General features: G+C 49.6%; 1 protein-coding gene across 8 annotated transcripts in view; it reads right to left on the bottom strand.

The window, feature by feature from the left end:
• Nucleotides 1-1,236: 1,236 nt before the first annotated feature.
• The window catches only part of MSI1 (musashi RNA binding protein 1), a 37,916-nt gene continuing 22,352 nt past the window's right edge, over nucleotides 1,237-16,800 (bottom strand). For 3 of the 8 annotated variants that reach the window (XM_029913689.1, XM_026660539.1, XM_026660536.2), the window contains exons 7-15: nucleotides 15,724-15,772; nucleotides 12,287-12,369; nucleotides 11,554-11,671; nucleotides 9,617-9,697; nucleotides 8,218-8,274; nucleotides 5,082-5,150; nucleotides 4,805-4,977; nucleotides 3,735-3,800; nucleotides 1,237-2,469 (exon numbers count right to left, since the gene is read on the bottom strand). In XM_029913689.1, the coding sequence (XP_029769549.1) occupies nucleotides 3,759-3,800; nucleotides 4,805-4,977; nucleotides 5,082-5,150; nucleotides 8,218-8,274; nucleotides 9,617-9,697; nucleotides 11,554-11,671; nucleotides 12,287-12,369; nucleotides 15,724-15,772 (672 nt within the window). In that variant the 3' untranslated portion in view covers nucleotides 1,237-2,469; nucleotides 3,735-3,758. The remainder of the gene's footprint in view (nucleotides 2,470-3,734; nucleotides 3,801-4,804; nucleotides 4,978-5,081; nucleotides 5,151-8,217; nucleotides 8,275-9,616; nucleotides 9,698-11,553; nucleotides 11,672-12,286; nucleotides 12,370-15,723; nucleotides 15,773-16,800) is intronic. The other 5 variants (XM_026660535.1, XM_024198032.3, XM_026660537.1 and 2 more) reach the window with 3 other exon arrangements.

Raw genomic sequence — 16,800 nt, 5'->3', positions numbered from 1 at the left:
AGAATTATCATCTCTGTTTTACAGATGGGAAACAGATGGTCAAAAGAGAGTTAAGGGATGTACCAGAGCTGGGAGTTGAATGCCAGGTCTGTGGCTCCCAGGCTTGTGTGCTAACCACAGGGCAAGATTCCCAGCATCCCCAAACCTGGGTGAAGCTTTCCCCAATTCAGAGCCACTCATACAGATACCACAACTGAAAAGGATCATTTTCAAATAATTTATTAGGAATTTAAAACTGAAATCTGGAAAAAGGGTTACAGGTGTGGAGAGAACAAACATTGGAGTGTAATAACTTACTGGCTTCAAAACATAGCTTGATTTCTTTTTAAAAAATGCCCACCCTCAAACCGGAGCCCCAGCCTCTGGGCAGCAGCAGCACTGGCTGGAGAGCGACTCACAGCCCAGTGGCAATACAGTGGGGCTGGGAGGTGTGTGGAAGGGGGCACAGAAGCAGCTCAGCGCATGTACCAAGAGGGAAGAAAGCGCTGTCTGCAGACCCAAATTTGAAGTATACAGAATAAAAATAAACCCAATACAATGCAGCTCTTCTTTAATTAGGAAATATTAAAAAAACCCAGACATACAGACTCTTGTCTCAGTAACAAAAATTATTGCTTTGTGTTTTCAGTACTAACCCATTAAGTACCTCTTACTAAACAGAGCTCTCCAAATGTATTGCTTGGTCAGGCACGGCCCACACTGCTGGGTCTCAAAACTAGCCACAATGCAGCTAGGGAAGTGGAAGGGAAGAAGGGGTCCATTTGGGCACCGTGGCCCCCCTCCAATCCTCTCACTTACTGGGGCTCATTTTGGGAGAAGAGAGGGAATGATTTTTAAAACTTAAGATGAAGCTACATTATTTCCCTGGGAAAAGTGTTGGGCTGCATCTTAATAAAAGGCTTAATCACCCCCCTTAACAAGGTCTTTGGTTCACTTAAAACAAATCCAGACCCAAACCTGCCCCTTAAATTCCTGCTTGAGGCAACCCCCCAGCAGAGGCCACTTGTTAACAAGGGCTTGGGCAGCCTCAGGAGAAGGGACCATATAATCAAATTACAGGACAGAGGACGAACTCCCACAGATTTCAGGACACAGAGGAAAGCAAATGGGAAGCTGTGATTCTAGAATTCATATGATCCCTGAGAAGCCCTTTACTCACCCTTCCCCCATACAGTACCACCCCCAGTGCTTTTCCCTCCCTAGTTAATGACTTCCCCCACCCAATGCCCTGCCCTTCAGAGAATGACCACCCCCACATCCCACCCCTGACAACGAGCCCTTCCAAGTACCCTGCCCCCTAGAAGATGATGCCCTTCCCCAGACCATCTTGACACAAGCAATACTGTTTGGAGAGTCAATTCCGTTCAAAATAACAAAGACAAGCAGGGGCAGTAAAGCCCTTTGCCTAGCCAAACCAGATGCTGGCACTTAGGGAGCCCAGTGGTGGAGTCTGTACATTGACTGGAAGCAGCTTTAACCCGCTCAGCAAAATAGCCGATGGCCGGTAAGTTTCATTCCCCTCTCTCCCCCCTTCATCTCAGAGGTCTTAAAATCTTACAGTAAAAGGTGTACAAAAAAAGAAAGGAGTCCTGTCAGGATTCTGCTGGAGAATATTGCTCACACTGAGGTGCCAGGTTCAGGAACCTGGAGCTGCTCCTTGAGTCAGGCTGCAGCCAGGTTCACCTCACGATATTTACATATTATACACTAGGAAAAAGAAAACCCCACGTAAAACTAAATCTAGGAAAACAAAAATACTTTCAGCTGTAAGGGTAGTGTTTTTACTTAGCAAAATATACATTTTGTTTTGTTCCGTAGCGATGTCCCACCTTTTCAGATCCTTGGAGCTTCACACATTTCAAAACCTCACATTTACAAAACAGAAACAATTAAAAACAGTTTCTTTAAAAAAAAAAAGAAATGCGTCAGTTCTGCTCAGCGTTCTCTCTCTCTGTGTCTCTCTTCCCTTCAGAACTGCATTCACATCACATACTGTCCTTTAAAAATGTTGACAACAACAGAGTTGAAAAGATTCAAAACAATTTCAAAGCCAAATAAAAATACTCCTCATTAAAAACTATCTAACACGATCACAAAGCCAATTCATAAAATATGTCTACTAGCTCAGGAAAGAGCAAACAATGAAAAAGAGGGTCACCCCCCAAAAAAATAAAGATAAAAAAATAAAATAAAAAATAAAACTACCAGCTAATAAAATAAATAAAGAAGAATCGGTGGGTTGGGGGAGGGAGAAGCGTAAACCATCGGTGGTTAGTAAGAAAGCGAGATGATCTCCTTGGGTTCAGTCCAGTGTGGTCTGTTCAATGGGAGAGATCAGGGCAGGTCAGCAGGAGCCTGGCAGCCAGCCGGCAGTGTGCAGTTTTATTCAATAAAAAGGAAACCTTGGCTCATCCCCCAAGGCTCACCAGATCCTCCAGCCCGCTGTCCTTGGTTAGGTCACTGGGGAATCTGCAGGAGACCAGCAGAGGTGGAGAGTACGGGGGGGTAGAGGAGACAGAAACAAAAAAAAAAAACCCTAACAACTTTTCAGTTTTTTGTCTTGTCTAACAGCAACAGGGGGTGTCCAAACTTCCCCTAATGCAGGATTGTGCTGGCACCTGGGCAGTCGCATGAAGATCGCACCGACTGGCAAAGAAGTGGGGAAGAATGCAACTGTCCCCATCTTTAACATGAAGGTGTGGGCCAAAGGGACAAGCCCCAGCATGCAATGCAGCCTGACTTCTTGGAGCAAGGAGTACTAAATGCTAAGATCTGCAGGCTCCCTGGGTCAAACTTCTGTATTAAAGATGAGGCTAGTTATATGCTGCAAACTGAACTCAAGTTATCCCTGGTTGGAGAGAAGCAGCCCAGTCACTCCCTTTCCCTGGAAACATCTGCCCTACTCATTTCAGTCACATTTCTCTTTTTAAACTACCAAACTTCTGCCACTTTTGAGGTGTGCACCGAGACCCTCCAACAGCTCCCCCTCACCCCCTTCTAAGGGACACAGCTGGAACTGCATGTAGGATTTTCCCCTCTCCCATCTGGATGTGGAAGCCTCTTTTCTCTCCACTGACCACCTCCATGGAGAGGAAACACCACTCCAGCGATGCAGTGCTCTCAGCAGCAGTAAGATTTGCCGAGTTAGCTGCATGCATGGTAGTGCAAAGTAAAAGGGTGGGAGGGGCTTGTCTTTCAGAGTGCAGGTGCAAGAGCTCACATTGCCTTAGGATTTTGGCCAACTGTGCCTGTCCGTCTCCATCAACTCCCCTATTTCTACCAGGTCTCCATTTCCCTCACTCCACACCCTTCCAACTGAGTGCTCCCCCTTCTCCCTGCCACCACTGGGGCACAGCCAATTATTCTTCTGGCCTCAGAGTCCTGGAGGAGCTTCCCTTTAGAGCCCAACAGTGACACTCTAACTGGCCAAAGAGGTTACTCAAGCAAAACACCATTTCCTTTCCCTTCCTGCCCACACTCAATGGAATGCCTCTGCAGCACTTCAAGCTTGGGGACCAGAGACTGGGACAAGGAATTAGAACCTGGGTTACTGGGTGGACAGGACAAAAATGCAGCCCCTCGCTGGCCTCCTTGCTCTCATCTTCAGATGAAGCCCCTGAACGTTGGCCCAACCAATAGGAAACTCTCAGTGTAACTCAATAATAAAATCCCCTCCTGAGCCTAGCTTCACTCCTCTCACACTCTTCCCGCCCCCTCCTGTTCAAACATCTTACCTCCTGCCTCCTTGGTCGCTAGCTTCAGTGGTACCCATTGGTAAAAGCCGTTGCAATCAAGGGACCCTACAGAGGAAGAATTCAAATCCCCTGATTAGACAAACCACAGGAAAGAGGTTGAGTCCATGAGTGTGATTTGTCCATCCGTCCCTCCCCCTCGTAGGAATTTACTGGGATGTCAATGACACAGCTCCCTAAATGTACTATTCCTAAGGACAGCCCTACCCCCTTTAGAGATCTGACTGGAATCATTTAGCCCCCCAATCCACTATGAGGAGGCCTCTCGGCACCCTGAGATTTACATGGAGTGATACAGTCCCACTCAGGAAACATGCCATCACTAGACTGTCTCTTCAGAGCCACCTAATATCCCCCAGCAGAGTCCTCGCCCAGCTGTAGCCCCACATTCCACAGGGAAACATGCAGCTAGCAGATATTTGCTCTGCACTCTCCCCGTCCCTGTCCAGCCTTGTGTTATTCCCGGGGACCCCTGTGCGTTCCACCCTTGGAAGGGAGTTCTGTGTTTCATTCTGACGGTGACGAATGGTTGTGGTCTTTCTGAACACTTACAACGGTGAGTTCAGTCACGGCCCAGCTGCTGGGAAAGCGGTTTCCACTGCTCATGAGTCTCACCCTTGAGGTGCCAGTTCCATCGGCCCAGAGGAACGTAGCTGTCATGGCAGGCTATGATCAGAGTGAGGTAATAGGCCCTTGGGTAGCTTGGGCCAGTTCCATGGAGGGCTTTGAAGAGTAGGACCAAGCCCTAGCACTTGACTTGGTATTCAATGGGGAACCAGTGTAGAGAGCAGAGCTCTGGGGTGATATGCACTCAGCAGCCTGTTCTGTAAGCTAAGTAGGTTGCTGCATTACGAACCAATTGGGGCCTTAAGCGGAGTGTTTTTATGCCTAGGAAGTGTATATTGCAGTAACCAAGCCTTGAGGTTGCCTGCAGCTGTCATCATTTGGGTATTCATAGCTGTAGAAATCACCCTCCCAAAAGATTTCATGATTTATACATACCCCACCTCCTTCTACCTCCCAACCTCAACAGCTGGGTGTGAAACACTCACCCCTAGGCTGTGACCAAAGCCAGTACTTGGAGCTGGACTCGCAGCACTGATGTAACTGCTGACCCCTGAATCCTGATTGGCTGCTCCGTAAAGCTCTGCCATTGGCCCAGGACTGGTAGTGCCCAGAAACCCACCAGTGCGGCTCGGAGTAGAACCTAAGGGAGAAAGCAAAACTACATGGTGAAGATCCCAAAATGCAACCCCGTCCCACCCCCCTCTCATAGCCCAGTGCAAACCTCAGCCAGGTTGCTTCACCGGGTAGGAAAGTGGCAGTTACCTGTCCCTCGCACTACAGCTGCTGCCGCCGCTGCTGCCGCCATCGGTCCATATGCAGTAAGGGGAATTGCTGAAAGAGAAGGAACAGGCATCTCATAGTGGCACCAGAGGAAGCTCCCGAGCAGGCATCTTCACTTCCCTCTAGGAAACAGCTGCCAAAAAGGTGCATTAGCTTGGCATGTTACCTACTACACTCAGGATGGATAAGCAGGAGGAACACACAGTCCTGCACTTACAGGACAGTTTTCATTTAGAAAAGCCCTCAAGCAACTGAGCTGACCAATTCCAGACATAGGAAACGTTCCGTTCAGGACTGAAACACAGCGACATCTGGGATGACACTGTTAAACCGCAATACCACATGCCAGCTCAGGGCAGGAAGTGACAGAATCCCATAGCCAGGTGAACCGGCATGGGGAACTTAGGATGGCTATTGGCATTTGGCTCCAACCCTAAAGGCTAACACCCCAACTCTGGGGATTTTTGGTGGGCACAGAGGGTCAGTAGCTTGGTTTGACATCTCATTCAGAAGACAGCTTCAATGCTCAGCATCTCTAGGCATGCTGGGGCACAGCACCCTTCTCTAGCACCTTTCAACAGCAATGGTTCAATACTCACGCAACCTTCTCCACCCCAGCTCTCCCACTGCTGCAGACACGTAATCCTCCCTATCTTTCCAGCTCTCCTGCCAATTGCCACCCCCCGGCTGTCCACGCTAGAAGAGTGTGGAGCGTGCACCTGGGGGTGCAGAAGCCAGAAGAGGCACAATTAACACTGGAAGCCTTAACTTATATGTAGCAAATGTTGTCCATATTTCTACTGCCATGGGCACCCAGCCCTGAGGCCACAAGGCACCTACCCAGTACTGTTCTCATTGCCCCTAACATGCCTGGGTCAGCATTTCATGCTCTACTGCGAAATCCACTGTGATTCTGTTTAGAGCAATGTAAAAAGAGGTCAGAACAATCGATTAAGTTAAAGGGCTGAAATCCAGACTAGCTCGGGAGGGAATGTTTCATTGCAGGCTTTGTCTGGTTTCAGGCATACATCACATTGGGGGCTTAGATCTGGGTTAGTGGCTTATCATAAGCACAGAGCTGCCAGTATTTTTCTCCCAAAGATGCTGTTGTGGTGAGTAAAGGGCTGTTTTGCTGAGAAAGAATCCAATTTCCTCTGTAGGAAAAAGATTTTTGCCTCGTAGTTTATCTTGTTAGAAACCAGACTTCTGCCTTGCCTAAGAAGCTCCCATCTCATTAGCTGCTTCACACAGGAGCAGCACCGGATACTCTCAGAGTACCACCCTTCCTGTTTCAATGCTACTCAATACACCCCCTGCTGATGGTTTACATTTATAGAACACGTTCAGCCAGAAGGTTCCTGAAGCACTTCACACACAACCTACTGGCCTGGTCCTGCAAGGTGCTGAATGCCCTCAGTTCCCAGGGATGTCCCAGCAGGAGCTGCGGGAGCACATACGTTGTGGGAGCAAGCCCAAGGCGTGCACATGAATCGAGCACCCACCGCTGACAACAAGTTGCCCGGTGACTGTTTAACAGCCCCCAGCAGAGAAGTGAGGAATGCCACCATCTCCAGCTGAAATTCTGGGGGGAATCTAGGGACAGAGGTTGTAATTACTCAACATGGCAGCTAGCCAGGACACCAGCATTAATAGTTCACTGCTGGCAAAAGTACCAGTGTGTCTCTAATGAGCTCCAGTGAGCAGGACTTCTGTTTTATGCTCCTCCAGCAGCGAGGTGTGCCTCTTCGCACGCTGCAGGGGCACTAGTCCTATGTGGACTTAGAGGGAAGAGCACCTTTTACTGAGTTATCAACACTACTCTTGCAACACCCGTTTTTTTCTGGGAAGCCCCCTATTCAAATACAGACCCAGTCCAACCCTACTCCGTTTGAGAACTGGCAGAATCACAGCCACAGGTGGAATTTCAGAGGCTTATTCAACTATATATGTGGCTCCAGGAGAGGGCTTTATTAACTTAACACACCCCACTTCCCTTTGAGTAATTTGTTTTACCAACCTCAGCGTTCTTCCATGTGCACACTCTATGAGGATCAGCACTATTCTGCGCCATTGGAAAACTCCCCTTCCAATCCTCCCCAAACCCCCTGCAGCTAGCAAAGCTTCCAAATAATAAGCTCCCTGCAGAAGTCTGCATCCTCACTACAGACAAATCCAGTCCTTGAAGAAACAGATGGTGTCAAGGAAGTGTCAGAGTGAAAGGATGTTATGCAGAGTGAAAGGATGTTATGGAAGATGGGACAGTGGATAGGGAGGAGGAGACCAGCCCACTGCTAGACATAGCTGTTTTTCTAAGACAAATACCAGGCATGCTACAGAGCTTGGGAAAATGTGGCCATGGAAGGAAGATCCTATGGAAAGAGCAGCACCAAGAATACATGCTACACAAACTCAGAGGCCTGAGGAGCTGGGGGAAGAAGCAGGTATTTGGGGAAATACTCAGACTCCTGACTAGTCCTTGCAAAACTTCATCATCCCCCCTTCTATTACACCAGGCTCAACCACCATTACTGATGAGTACAGCTGGGAGCTCCACTACACTCAATGTTCCTCTACCATTCCCTGCCTAGAGAGCCTGGGGCTTAGGTAGCTGTGAGCTTCACCATACCCAGTGCTGAAATATCATTCCCTACTCTAACTCCCAGCTCCCAGGCAGGATCAAAGTAGCTGTGAGCTCCCCCAGGGCCAGTGCCCTGCACTACACCAGCTCAGGCTGGGACTACAGTAGTGGATTTCTTAGAATTCACATTGCTAGCAACAAGTTTTCATCAATGATTTAGAGGCTAACCCCTGGATAAGAAGCGAAAACAGGGCAGGAAACAGCAGCAGTTCAGAAGCTAGAGAATCTGGGGATTCAAGCCCACTTGCCCTCATCCTGTATGAATTGCATCTCCTCCAATGTGATATGCATGGTTCTGTTCCCCTCTCCACCCCTCGCCCCCAGCCCCTGTTCTTGATGTAGCTAGTGCAGATGGAAGAGGAAATGAGGAACGTTTCCAGTCTCACTGCGCCAAGCTATGGGGCAGCGACATCACTGGAATAACCCGAAGCCCCTTCTCCCCTTCCAGCTTGTGAGTTTTAGGAAATCAGTGGGACTGACCTGTGAGCTCGGGGAGGACGGGGGCACTCGGGAGAGGGGTCCGCTCTACACGGAATTCTAAAAACGAAATGTAAGACAACTTAGGAACTTGTAAAACGCCCCCGAGGGGGATCTGGCAGAGAGACAGCAGCATTGGGCCTTTCTGGCTAGAACACAAGGCCAGACAGAGATGGATGAAGTCACTGCAGCACCCGGCCTTCGACTCTTTATTTTAAATGAATTTCGAGTTGGATTGACAGCACTGGAGACTGAAAGCCTCTGCTTACCCCCAAAACAGGTACAGCACAGGCAAGGGCAGTGGAAGCTTGCCTTACGCTGCCCCGCCCAGACCATGTGCCTCAACTCTGCCCTGGGGGGACCATCTCTAGGGTTGAAAGGGAAGTTGAGTCTCTTTGGCCCAGCCAATCCTTGGCCTCGCAGCTAGGACTGCCAACAAGTGCCAGTTGAGCTGGAGGTGGCTTTGTGACATGAACACCTGGTTCGCTAGGACTGAGACCCAGCAACTGGATTCACACAGACTACCAGACAGCAACTTTCAGTCGCCGCCAACATAGGCTGGGTTCTGACTAGCAGCTTAGAGGTGAAAGCTGCCAGAGCCCGTTGCCAATCGCCTAATGTCAGGCCTTTCTACACAATCCATTGGGGGTGGGGGGCAGAGGCGGGCAGGGGACACTCAGAGTTGCCACTCGTCCTGAGAACAGCAGGGCAGTCTTTTATAGGGTGGCCTTGCAGCCTGCTCTTTGCTTGTGCCGGAAGGGGAGGGAGAGGAGGCCAACAGAAAGCTCAGAGCGGCTGCAGTGCATTCATCAGGGACCAGGCAGTGATGGTCACATATGGGCTTCAAGACAAGGAATGGGGCAGGTTAGGGAATGTACAAATATGCAGTGTTGTGAAGAGGGGTTTACTGGGTCTTTAAGAGATCCAGGATACAACTCACTGCATCTTAGACTCTCACATTTAGGAAGCCTGGGGAACTTCAGGCCCATTTAAAGCTAGCAGGGTTCAAGTCCTGCATTCTGTTTTCAGAAAGGTGGCGACTCTGGTGGAGAGACAGACACACACAGAGGCAGCAAGACAGGCGGAGCTGCAAGGGCCCTTCTGTGTAATAGCAGCCCCCAAGGAGGAACCTAGCAGAGAGGGGGGCGCATGAACCTAGGACTTTTCCTGTCACTGGAGTGAGAGGATAGCAACAGCAGACGCTCACAGGGCTACAGCCTCCTTCCTAACTAGCCAGTAGGCTGTTTCCACCTATTCCAGGCCTCCGTCCCCTCCCACCTTCACAGATTTAAAGAAAGTCCAAACTAGGGCAAGAGTAAAACAGGCAGAGATTGGGTCACATGCCATGGGCTTCCCTTAGTGTGAGGACAAACTGGATGAATGGGCAGGAAGAGGCACTTACCAGGAAACTGATAAGTGTAGCCAGGCGCAAGGCCCGTGTAACTCCGACTGGCATAAGTGGCAGCTTGAAAACCTGGATAACCTGCCAGCAGAGAAGAGGGGATTGTTACACGAACACACACAATTCCACTTTCCAGTTCCAGCTCTGCCTGCCTCCCCATAGCCTGAACACACACTGTGAAAGGACCAAGTAACATAGCAGTTGAACAACACACGCGTGCGCACACCGTAGTACCGTGCAGGAATTTGGGGAAGAATTGTAATGGAATTTTAATACATTGCCCCTTCGTGGTTCCAGACATTGTTACCCTGCAAAGACATGTAGATTTCCCTGTCAGAAAGCTCAAGGTCCCACAAACTAGCACTAGCAGGTTTTGTGAAAAGGGGCTCTGAGAGCCAGTGGGAGCATATGGATGACTGACCGGTACTAAATCACCCATCATCTACTTTAGTAATAGAGCTGCTGGCTAACATTCTGAAGTAGTTACAGAAAGAGCAGGTGGCTGAAAACATGCAGGCAGATAGCCTGTTCCCGGCACATAGCCTGTTCCTGGCACAGATCACTATTACAAGTCTTCCCATTTCCTGAGACGCTGTCATGGCTAATCACCTACTTTAAACAGTCCCATGAGAAAGACAGCAGCTGACTAAGAGCTGAATGTTTGATTTGAGATCTCCCATGACAAGCGTACATGGATTTCCCAGTGACTCATTTGAGTCTGCTGGTTTAAAATACAGGTCTACTCAAAAAAACCCCAAACTAAAATCTGAAGTGGCTTTGTGGGGTTCCAGATCTATTTTATCTCAGCAACTCCAGTGAGAATGTGCTGAGTGCAAATGCAAAGAAGAGGTGTTTTTCCTCTGCCTGCCAGCCCTAGCTGGGATCCAAGTGCCAGGTTGGAGTGTCCCTCCTCCAGGCCCACCCCTGGGGGCCCTGACCCAAAGGACACGTGTGTTTGTTCACCTTAACCACACCTATTGTACAGGTTGGATGGGCTCAGGTTGCTGGTGATGATCAAGCAAGAAAGACCCAAGTTTGACTCACAGACCCTAAAAGGAGCTAATTGGTCTGGAAGTCGGGGGGGGAGGGGACCCACACCTTTTCCTTTGTAACCTGAACACATTTGCTCTGAAGACACAGAAAAAAGGTCCCCACAATGCCACACATAGACACTTCCTTGTCAGAGTGGCCAGTTTGATTTGTGACCCAGAATACGTTCCCTAAAGGAGGGAAGTCAGTGGTATACAGGCTCCACTGGATTCTCAAGGACATTTTTATCCCCCTTGAAAACAATGAGACTGTTTATTAGGACGATACACAGAGAACACACTCTGCCTGTGTATTTGAAGTGATTATACTCTCCCCTTCACCCAGCTGAAGAAGGGTGACTAATACTATTTGGGGCTCTTGAAGCAAACATTCATTGTAAAGTCTGGCCTAGTACAGCAGTAATATACTTGGACGTGGAAAACTCTGCTTTTGGCCGAATTGTGTTGCCAGGGCATATACGGCCTTTTATTTGTGTTGAGTCACAGCGTAGATCCTGTTCTATAGGTATTATATTGGACAGGAATTCCAATGACACGTTAACATTTCTCCCAACCCAACTGCATTCCTGTTCTTTTTGTGACTCCACCTCTAGAACCGTGCATACGCGGTACATCTACAGTTCTTCCATGCTGCCACCAGAGGGCGATTTGTGATCATAAATTGATCCCAGCCCTCCTCCTCCCAGCTTCACTGCTGCTTTTCAAAATGGGGTCTGATGTCATAGATCCAATCTCTTCCTGAACAGCCTGAGCCACCTCCCCCATTGTATTATACCTAGAAACGTAGTCCCAGAATAAAGCCTTCTGCCCCCTGAGCAGAGCGCCCTACTGCTGCTGCCAAGTATGACGTGGGGGCTAGAGAGAAGCGTTCTCTTTTGCAGCACTTACCCAGCATGCCAATCCCAAGCATGAAGGCATCCATCCCATAAGGCATCACTCGGGACCGCCCTCTCGCAGAGCCAGTGGGGGACATCACTTCCTTTGGCTGAGCTTTTTTACATTCCACCTGCCACAAGAGAGGGAAAAAAAAAAAGTGTCGGACCTCGGCCTTGACTTGCACAGCACGTTTGCTTGGAGCACGTACAGTACCGCGGGCCACAGGCCAGGAGGGCTGCCTTAGTACACTGGAACCACTGCGCTTTCTCCGTCCCACGCACCACTCCCGAAGCCTCCCTCCCATCCTGCAGCCACTACCACGGCCTGCAGCCTCCCCCGCCCTGTTACTCTGCTAGAGAAGCAGCATTGTTGAGTAGTTAAAACAGGTGACTACAAGTTCTACCCGTGGTTCTGTCCTTGACTTCCTCTGTGACTTTTGGCAAGACAACCTTGGAGCCTCAGTGTCCTCGTTTGTTACATGAGGATACCTGCCTCCCAGGGGTGGGGAGAAGTTCAGCTAACGCTTGTACAGCACTCAGGGGTCACAGTTACAATTCCCAGTTATGGTTAGACTGCGTTGCCTTTTGGGCTCCAAATACCAGCAGTGGCTCCCCTCCTTGTTGAGGATCTCCTCCAGAGATCTGGGGCAGTGATTTCAGGGGTCCCATCTGCTTCCGACCTGCAGTCCCACAGCCCCAGTGCTTTATCCCATCCCTCCACCGCCAGCTTTGCTCTTCACACTCACCATTTTGTTATTGATCTCATGGAAGTGGATCTCACACACCTTCTCCACAATATCTTCACTCTCAAATGTGACAAATCCAAACCCTGAAGAAAGGGCAACACTTCCTGGTCAGGGCAGAAGTCTGTGTGATCAGTACCTGCCACTTGCCTGTCCCACATGCCCAGGAGAGAAGGCAACCTGGGGTGGACCAGTTGGGTCATGGCAATACTTCCACTACTCTCTGGTCTCCAGTAAGTCCTGCATGCATGCAGCACTCATATGAGGAGCACGGAAGTCACTGTCCTCTCCCCGACTTCCCTCTCTCCTCACAACTCCCACCTTCATTAAAGCCCATGACACTTGTTGCTGATGGATTTATTCTATTAAACTTTGCTATTTTTCCAAGACAAACTAGATGGCTTAATAACGGATACCACAATAGAGGGTTCCAATCCAGCAGAGGTCCATACGAACAAAACGGTGTCCTACCAATGCCTGTTCATAATGTGAAATGAGTGTGGTGGGTCCCAGTCCAGTCCCCAATAGACAGGCACCCACATCACAAACATCACCATCCCAAATAGTGATACTCAGCACATTTCACCTTCAAAGCCCTACCTGTACATTAATTGGTCCTTACAGCCCTGTGTGTGACAGGCAAGTATCAGAATCACTATTTCTGGAGCAAAACCAAGGCATGGAAAGGTTAAGTGATTTGCTCAAGTTCACACCGTCCAACAGTATCTGAGGTGGGAATAGAATTTGGGAGTTCTTGCCTCCCAGCCCTGTGCTCAGAGCACATCTCTAACTGACCCCTTTGCTGCCAGTCTTGGCAAAGGACTGACTGAGCTCCGGAGTCCAAACTTCCTTTTCACAGCCAGGGGTGGCCCTTTTGGGGAAGAGTGGAGGCATGGCAGCGAGGGACTTTGAGTGAGCTTGCATTGCAGCTGCGGCTAAATGGAGCTTTCAGCCTCCAGGGCTACTAACTGAGTCAACTTCACCAGTGCTAAAAATCATTTAAACACACACACACACTTTTCTATTTTTCAGTATTTTCCAAGCTGGACTGGACTCTTTCTATGAGCTTCTCCTTTCTCTCCAGGTAGGCATTTATATTGCCCCAATCATGATCTGCTATCTGGGTGCCTTGGAAACTCAAAAGAAAGTACCCTACACTGAAGCCACAAAGTTGCAAATACCAGACCAGATGATTGGTCCATCTAGTCTAGTATCTGCCTCAGGCAGGGACCAATACCTGATGTCTCAGAGGAAGGCAGTCCTCCCTAGCCCTTCTGTAATGCTCTACATAAGAATGGCCATACTAAGTCAGACCAGTGGTCCATCTAGCCCAGTATCCTGTCTTCCAACAGTGGCAAGTGCTTCATAGGGAATGAACAGCACAGGGCAATTACCGAGTGATCCGTCCCTGGTCATTAAATCCCAGCTTCTGGCAATTGGGAGGTTTAGGGACATGCAGAACATGGGGTTGCGTCCCTGACCATATTAGCTAATAGCCATTGATGGACCTATTCTTTATGAACATATCTAATTCTTTTTTGAACCTGGTTATATTTTTGGCTTTCACAACTTCCCCTGGTAATGAGTTCCACAGGTTGACTGTGCATATTGTGAATTATTTCCTTACATTTATTTTAAACCTGCTGCCTATTAATTTCAGTGGGTGACCCCTGCTTCTTGCATTATGTGAAGGGGTAAATAACACTTCCTTATTCACTTTCTCCAAACCATTCATGATTTCATAGACCTCTATTATAACCCCCTTAGTCATCTCTTCTCTAGGCTGAACAGATCGTCTTTTTAATCTCTCCTATCTGTTTTTGTTGCCCTTCACTGTATCTTTTTAAATTCGAATACATCTTTTTAAGATAGGGCACGCAGTACTCAAGGTGTGAGCATAACATGGATTTATATAGTGGCATTATGATACTTTTTCGTCTTATTATTTATCCCTTTCCTAATAGTTCCTAACATTTGGTTTGCTTTTTTGACTGCTGCTGCACACAGAGATGTTTTGAGATAACTAACTACGACTCCAGGATCTCTTTCTTGAGTGGCAACAGCTAATTTAGACCCCAGCATTTTGTATGTATAGTTGGGATTATGCTTTCCAATGTGCATTACCTTGCATTTGTCAACACTGAATTTCATCTGCCGTTTTGTTACCCAGTCACCCAGTTTTGTGAGAACCCTTTGTAACTCTTTGCAGTCAGTTTTGGAGGTCTCTACATTGAGTAATTCTGGATCATCTGCAAACTTTGGCACTTCACTGTTTACCTCTTTTCTAGATCATTTATGAATATGTTGAACAGCACTGGTCCTGGTACAGATCCTTGGGAGACCCTGCTATTTAACCCTCTCCATTGTGAAAACTGACCATTTATTACTACCCTTTGTTTCTGGTCTTTTAATCAGTTACTGGTCCATGCGAGGACCCTCCCTCTTTTCTCATGACTGCTTACTTTGCTCTAGACAAGTCCTGTAGAGGGCAGAAGTGCAGGATCTGATGATTTATTATGAGCTAGCCATTCCGCCCCCATTAGGGTGGGGCTGGAGGGGTACATCTATAAAATCAGGCAACCAGAATCACCTAAACAGTAAGAAAATGAGATGCACTGAAGGGCACCCTGGACAGCAAGAGTGAATACGTAAGTATAGCTGGGAGAGAGAGCCACAAGCAGAAAGTGCTTCCTGTGTGAGTCTGAGGCAGACAAACACACTGTGTAAGTGTTTAGTGATGTACGTGAACATGGCAGTGGCCCAGCAAAGGGCTGCCACCATCACAGTGTAGTTCTGTCCTCAGGATTGTGCACACCATTGTGGTGTCCTCCTCCAAGAGTGGTAGTCTGTTAGAGGGCACATGTACAAGATATTCAGGCACCTCCAAAACTAAGGCTCAAACTCAGTGGTCTCCTGTCTGATCCGAAGAGCCTGAATACCAAAGCCAGGCTCCCAGGCTGTAACCAGACTCCACAAATGGGATTTGATGAAAAGGTGACTTGGGAGCCCCGGGCTGAGGAAGGGGTCAGAGGCAGGCACTCTTCTGGGTCTTGCGTCAGCTTCCCCAGGGTTCGGATTACTCAGGACAAGGTAAGACACACACAGACGACTGGAGCCACGTAGGTAGCTGGGGAGGGGAGGAGGCTGCCTCCTCTCACATATCAGCCACTCGGCAAGTTTACAGCACAGGAAACGGGCTGGACAAAAGCTCTCTGTGCTGCGAGGGACTCTGCTAAAGGATGCGGATGCTAAGGGATGGGGTGATGGGAGGTGAGATAAAGAGCAGCTGTGACCTGCATGCCCTGCTGCTGGCCACGGGACACTAGCTTCCCCTCCACCCCCATCACCACAAACACACACACACGCTGCTCCTGTCATTACGCAATCCCCTGCCAGCTCTCCACACACACACACACACGCTGCCAGGGTGCTGCCCTCACCTCGGTGTCGGTTGGTTGTCTTGTCAAACATCAGCATAGCATCATCCACCTGCAAGGGACACAAAGGAGGAAAAGGCTCAGATCAGGTTATTACTGAGAAAGAGCTCTCCCCTGCTCTCCCTCCTTCCGGCCGGCCCCATGCCAGAGAGAAACAAGACACCCACCTGCCCTCAAAGCGCAACATGACATTAAAAAAAAAAATAAAAATCAACCATTCACTTACCCTTGGGAGGCCCCCAAGTGCCAGGGCCCCGACCCAACAACGGGACAGGATTCCCCCCCCCCCTCCATTAAAGCTTCCCCACTGTACTGAGGGCAGGGACTCCCAGCCTGAACCAACGGGCCCATCTCCATCCAAACTTTAGGGTGCTGGAACAGGTTCCCACCTAGCCATGCTCCTGGGGAGGGCAGGCACTTTCCTTCCCACTGAGCCAGGAAGCAGTCCTGGACAATTTGCATGAAGCTCCACAGACAGAGAGAGAGACTGTCTCGGTGTCCATGTGCACAAACCAAAGCCTGAGAGGGGAGAAGCAACAAGAGGCCTCACAGAGACGGAAAATGGAGGCCTCAGACACAACAGAGACTCTGCTTGGGGACTCTGGGAAGCCACCAGGGCAGGTGCAACCATTTAGGCAAACTAGGCGGCTGCCTAGTGGTTGGGGGTGCCTAAAAGCCCTCTCAGGCGAGGAGGTGGAGTGGAGGTGAGCTGGGGTGGGGGGGGACACGGGGAGGGCCGCCCACAGTAACGGGAGGGGGGGCGCACAGGGGAACCGCTCTCCGTCCCAGATCACCTCCACTCTGCCTCCTCCGCTGAGCACACAGCCCCCACTCTAAGTCTCCTCCAATTGGCACTGCAAGCCTGTGAGGGGAGGAGAATTAGAGCGGCGCTGGTGTGCTCAGCGGAGGAGGCGGAGCCAAGGTGAGCTGGGGCGGGCTCCCTAGGCGGGGTTAGCTGCCGTGGAGGCAGGCTCCCCGGGTGGAGTTAGCTTCTGCGCGGGTGTGTGTGTGTGTGTCTCCCCGGGCGGGGTTAGTTGCCGCGGGGGGGGGGGGGGGGGGGGGGGGGGGGGGGGGGGGGGG

Source organism: Terrapene carolina, unplaced genomic scaffold (genome assembly GCF_002925995.2).
Source record: "Terrapene carolina triunguis isolate 2854851 unplaced genomic scaffold, T_m_triunguis-2.0 Scaffold790, whole genome shotgun sequence".
Lineage (NCBI taxonomy): Eukaryota > Metazoa > Chordata > Testudines > Emydidae > Terrapene > Terrapene triunguis.
Note: the sequence above shows the minus strand (reverse complement) of the source record. Positions and strands in the feature narration are given on the sequence as shown.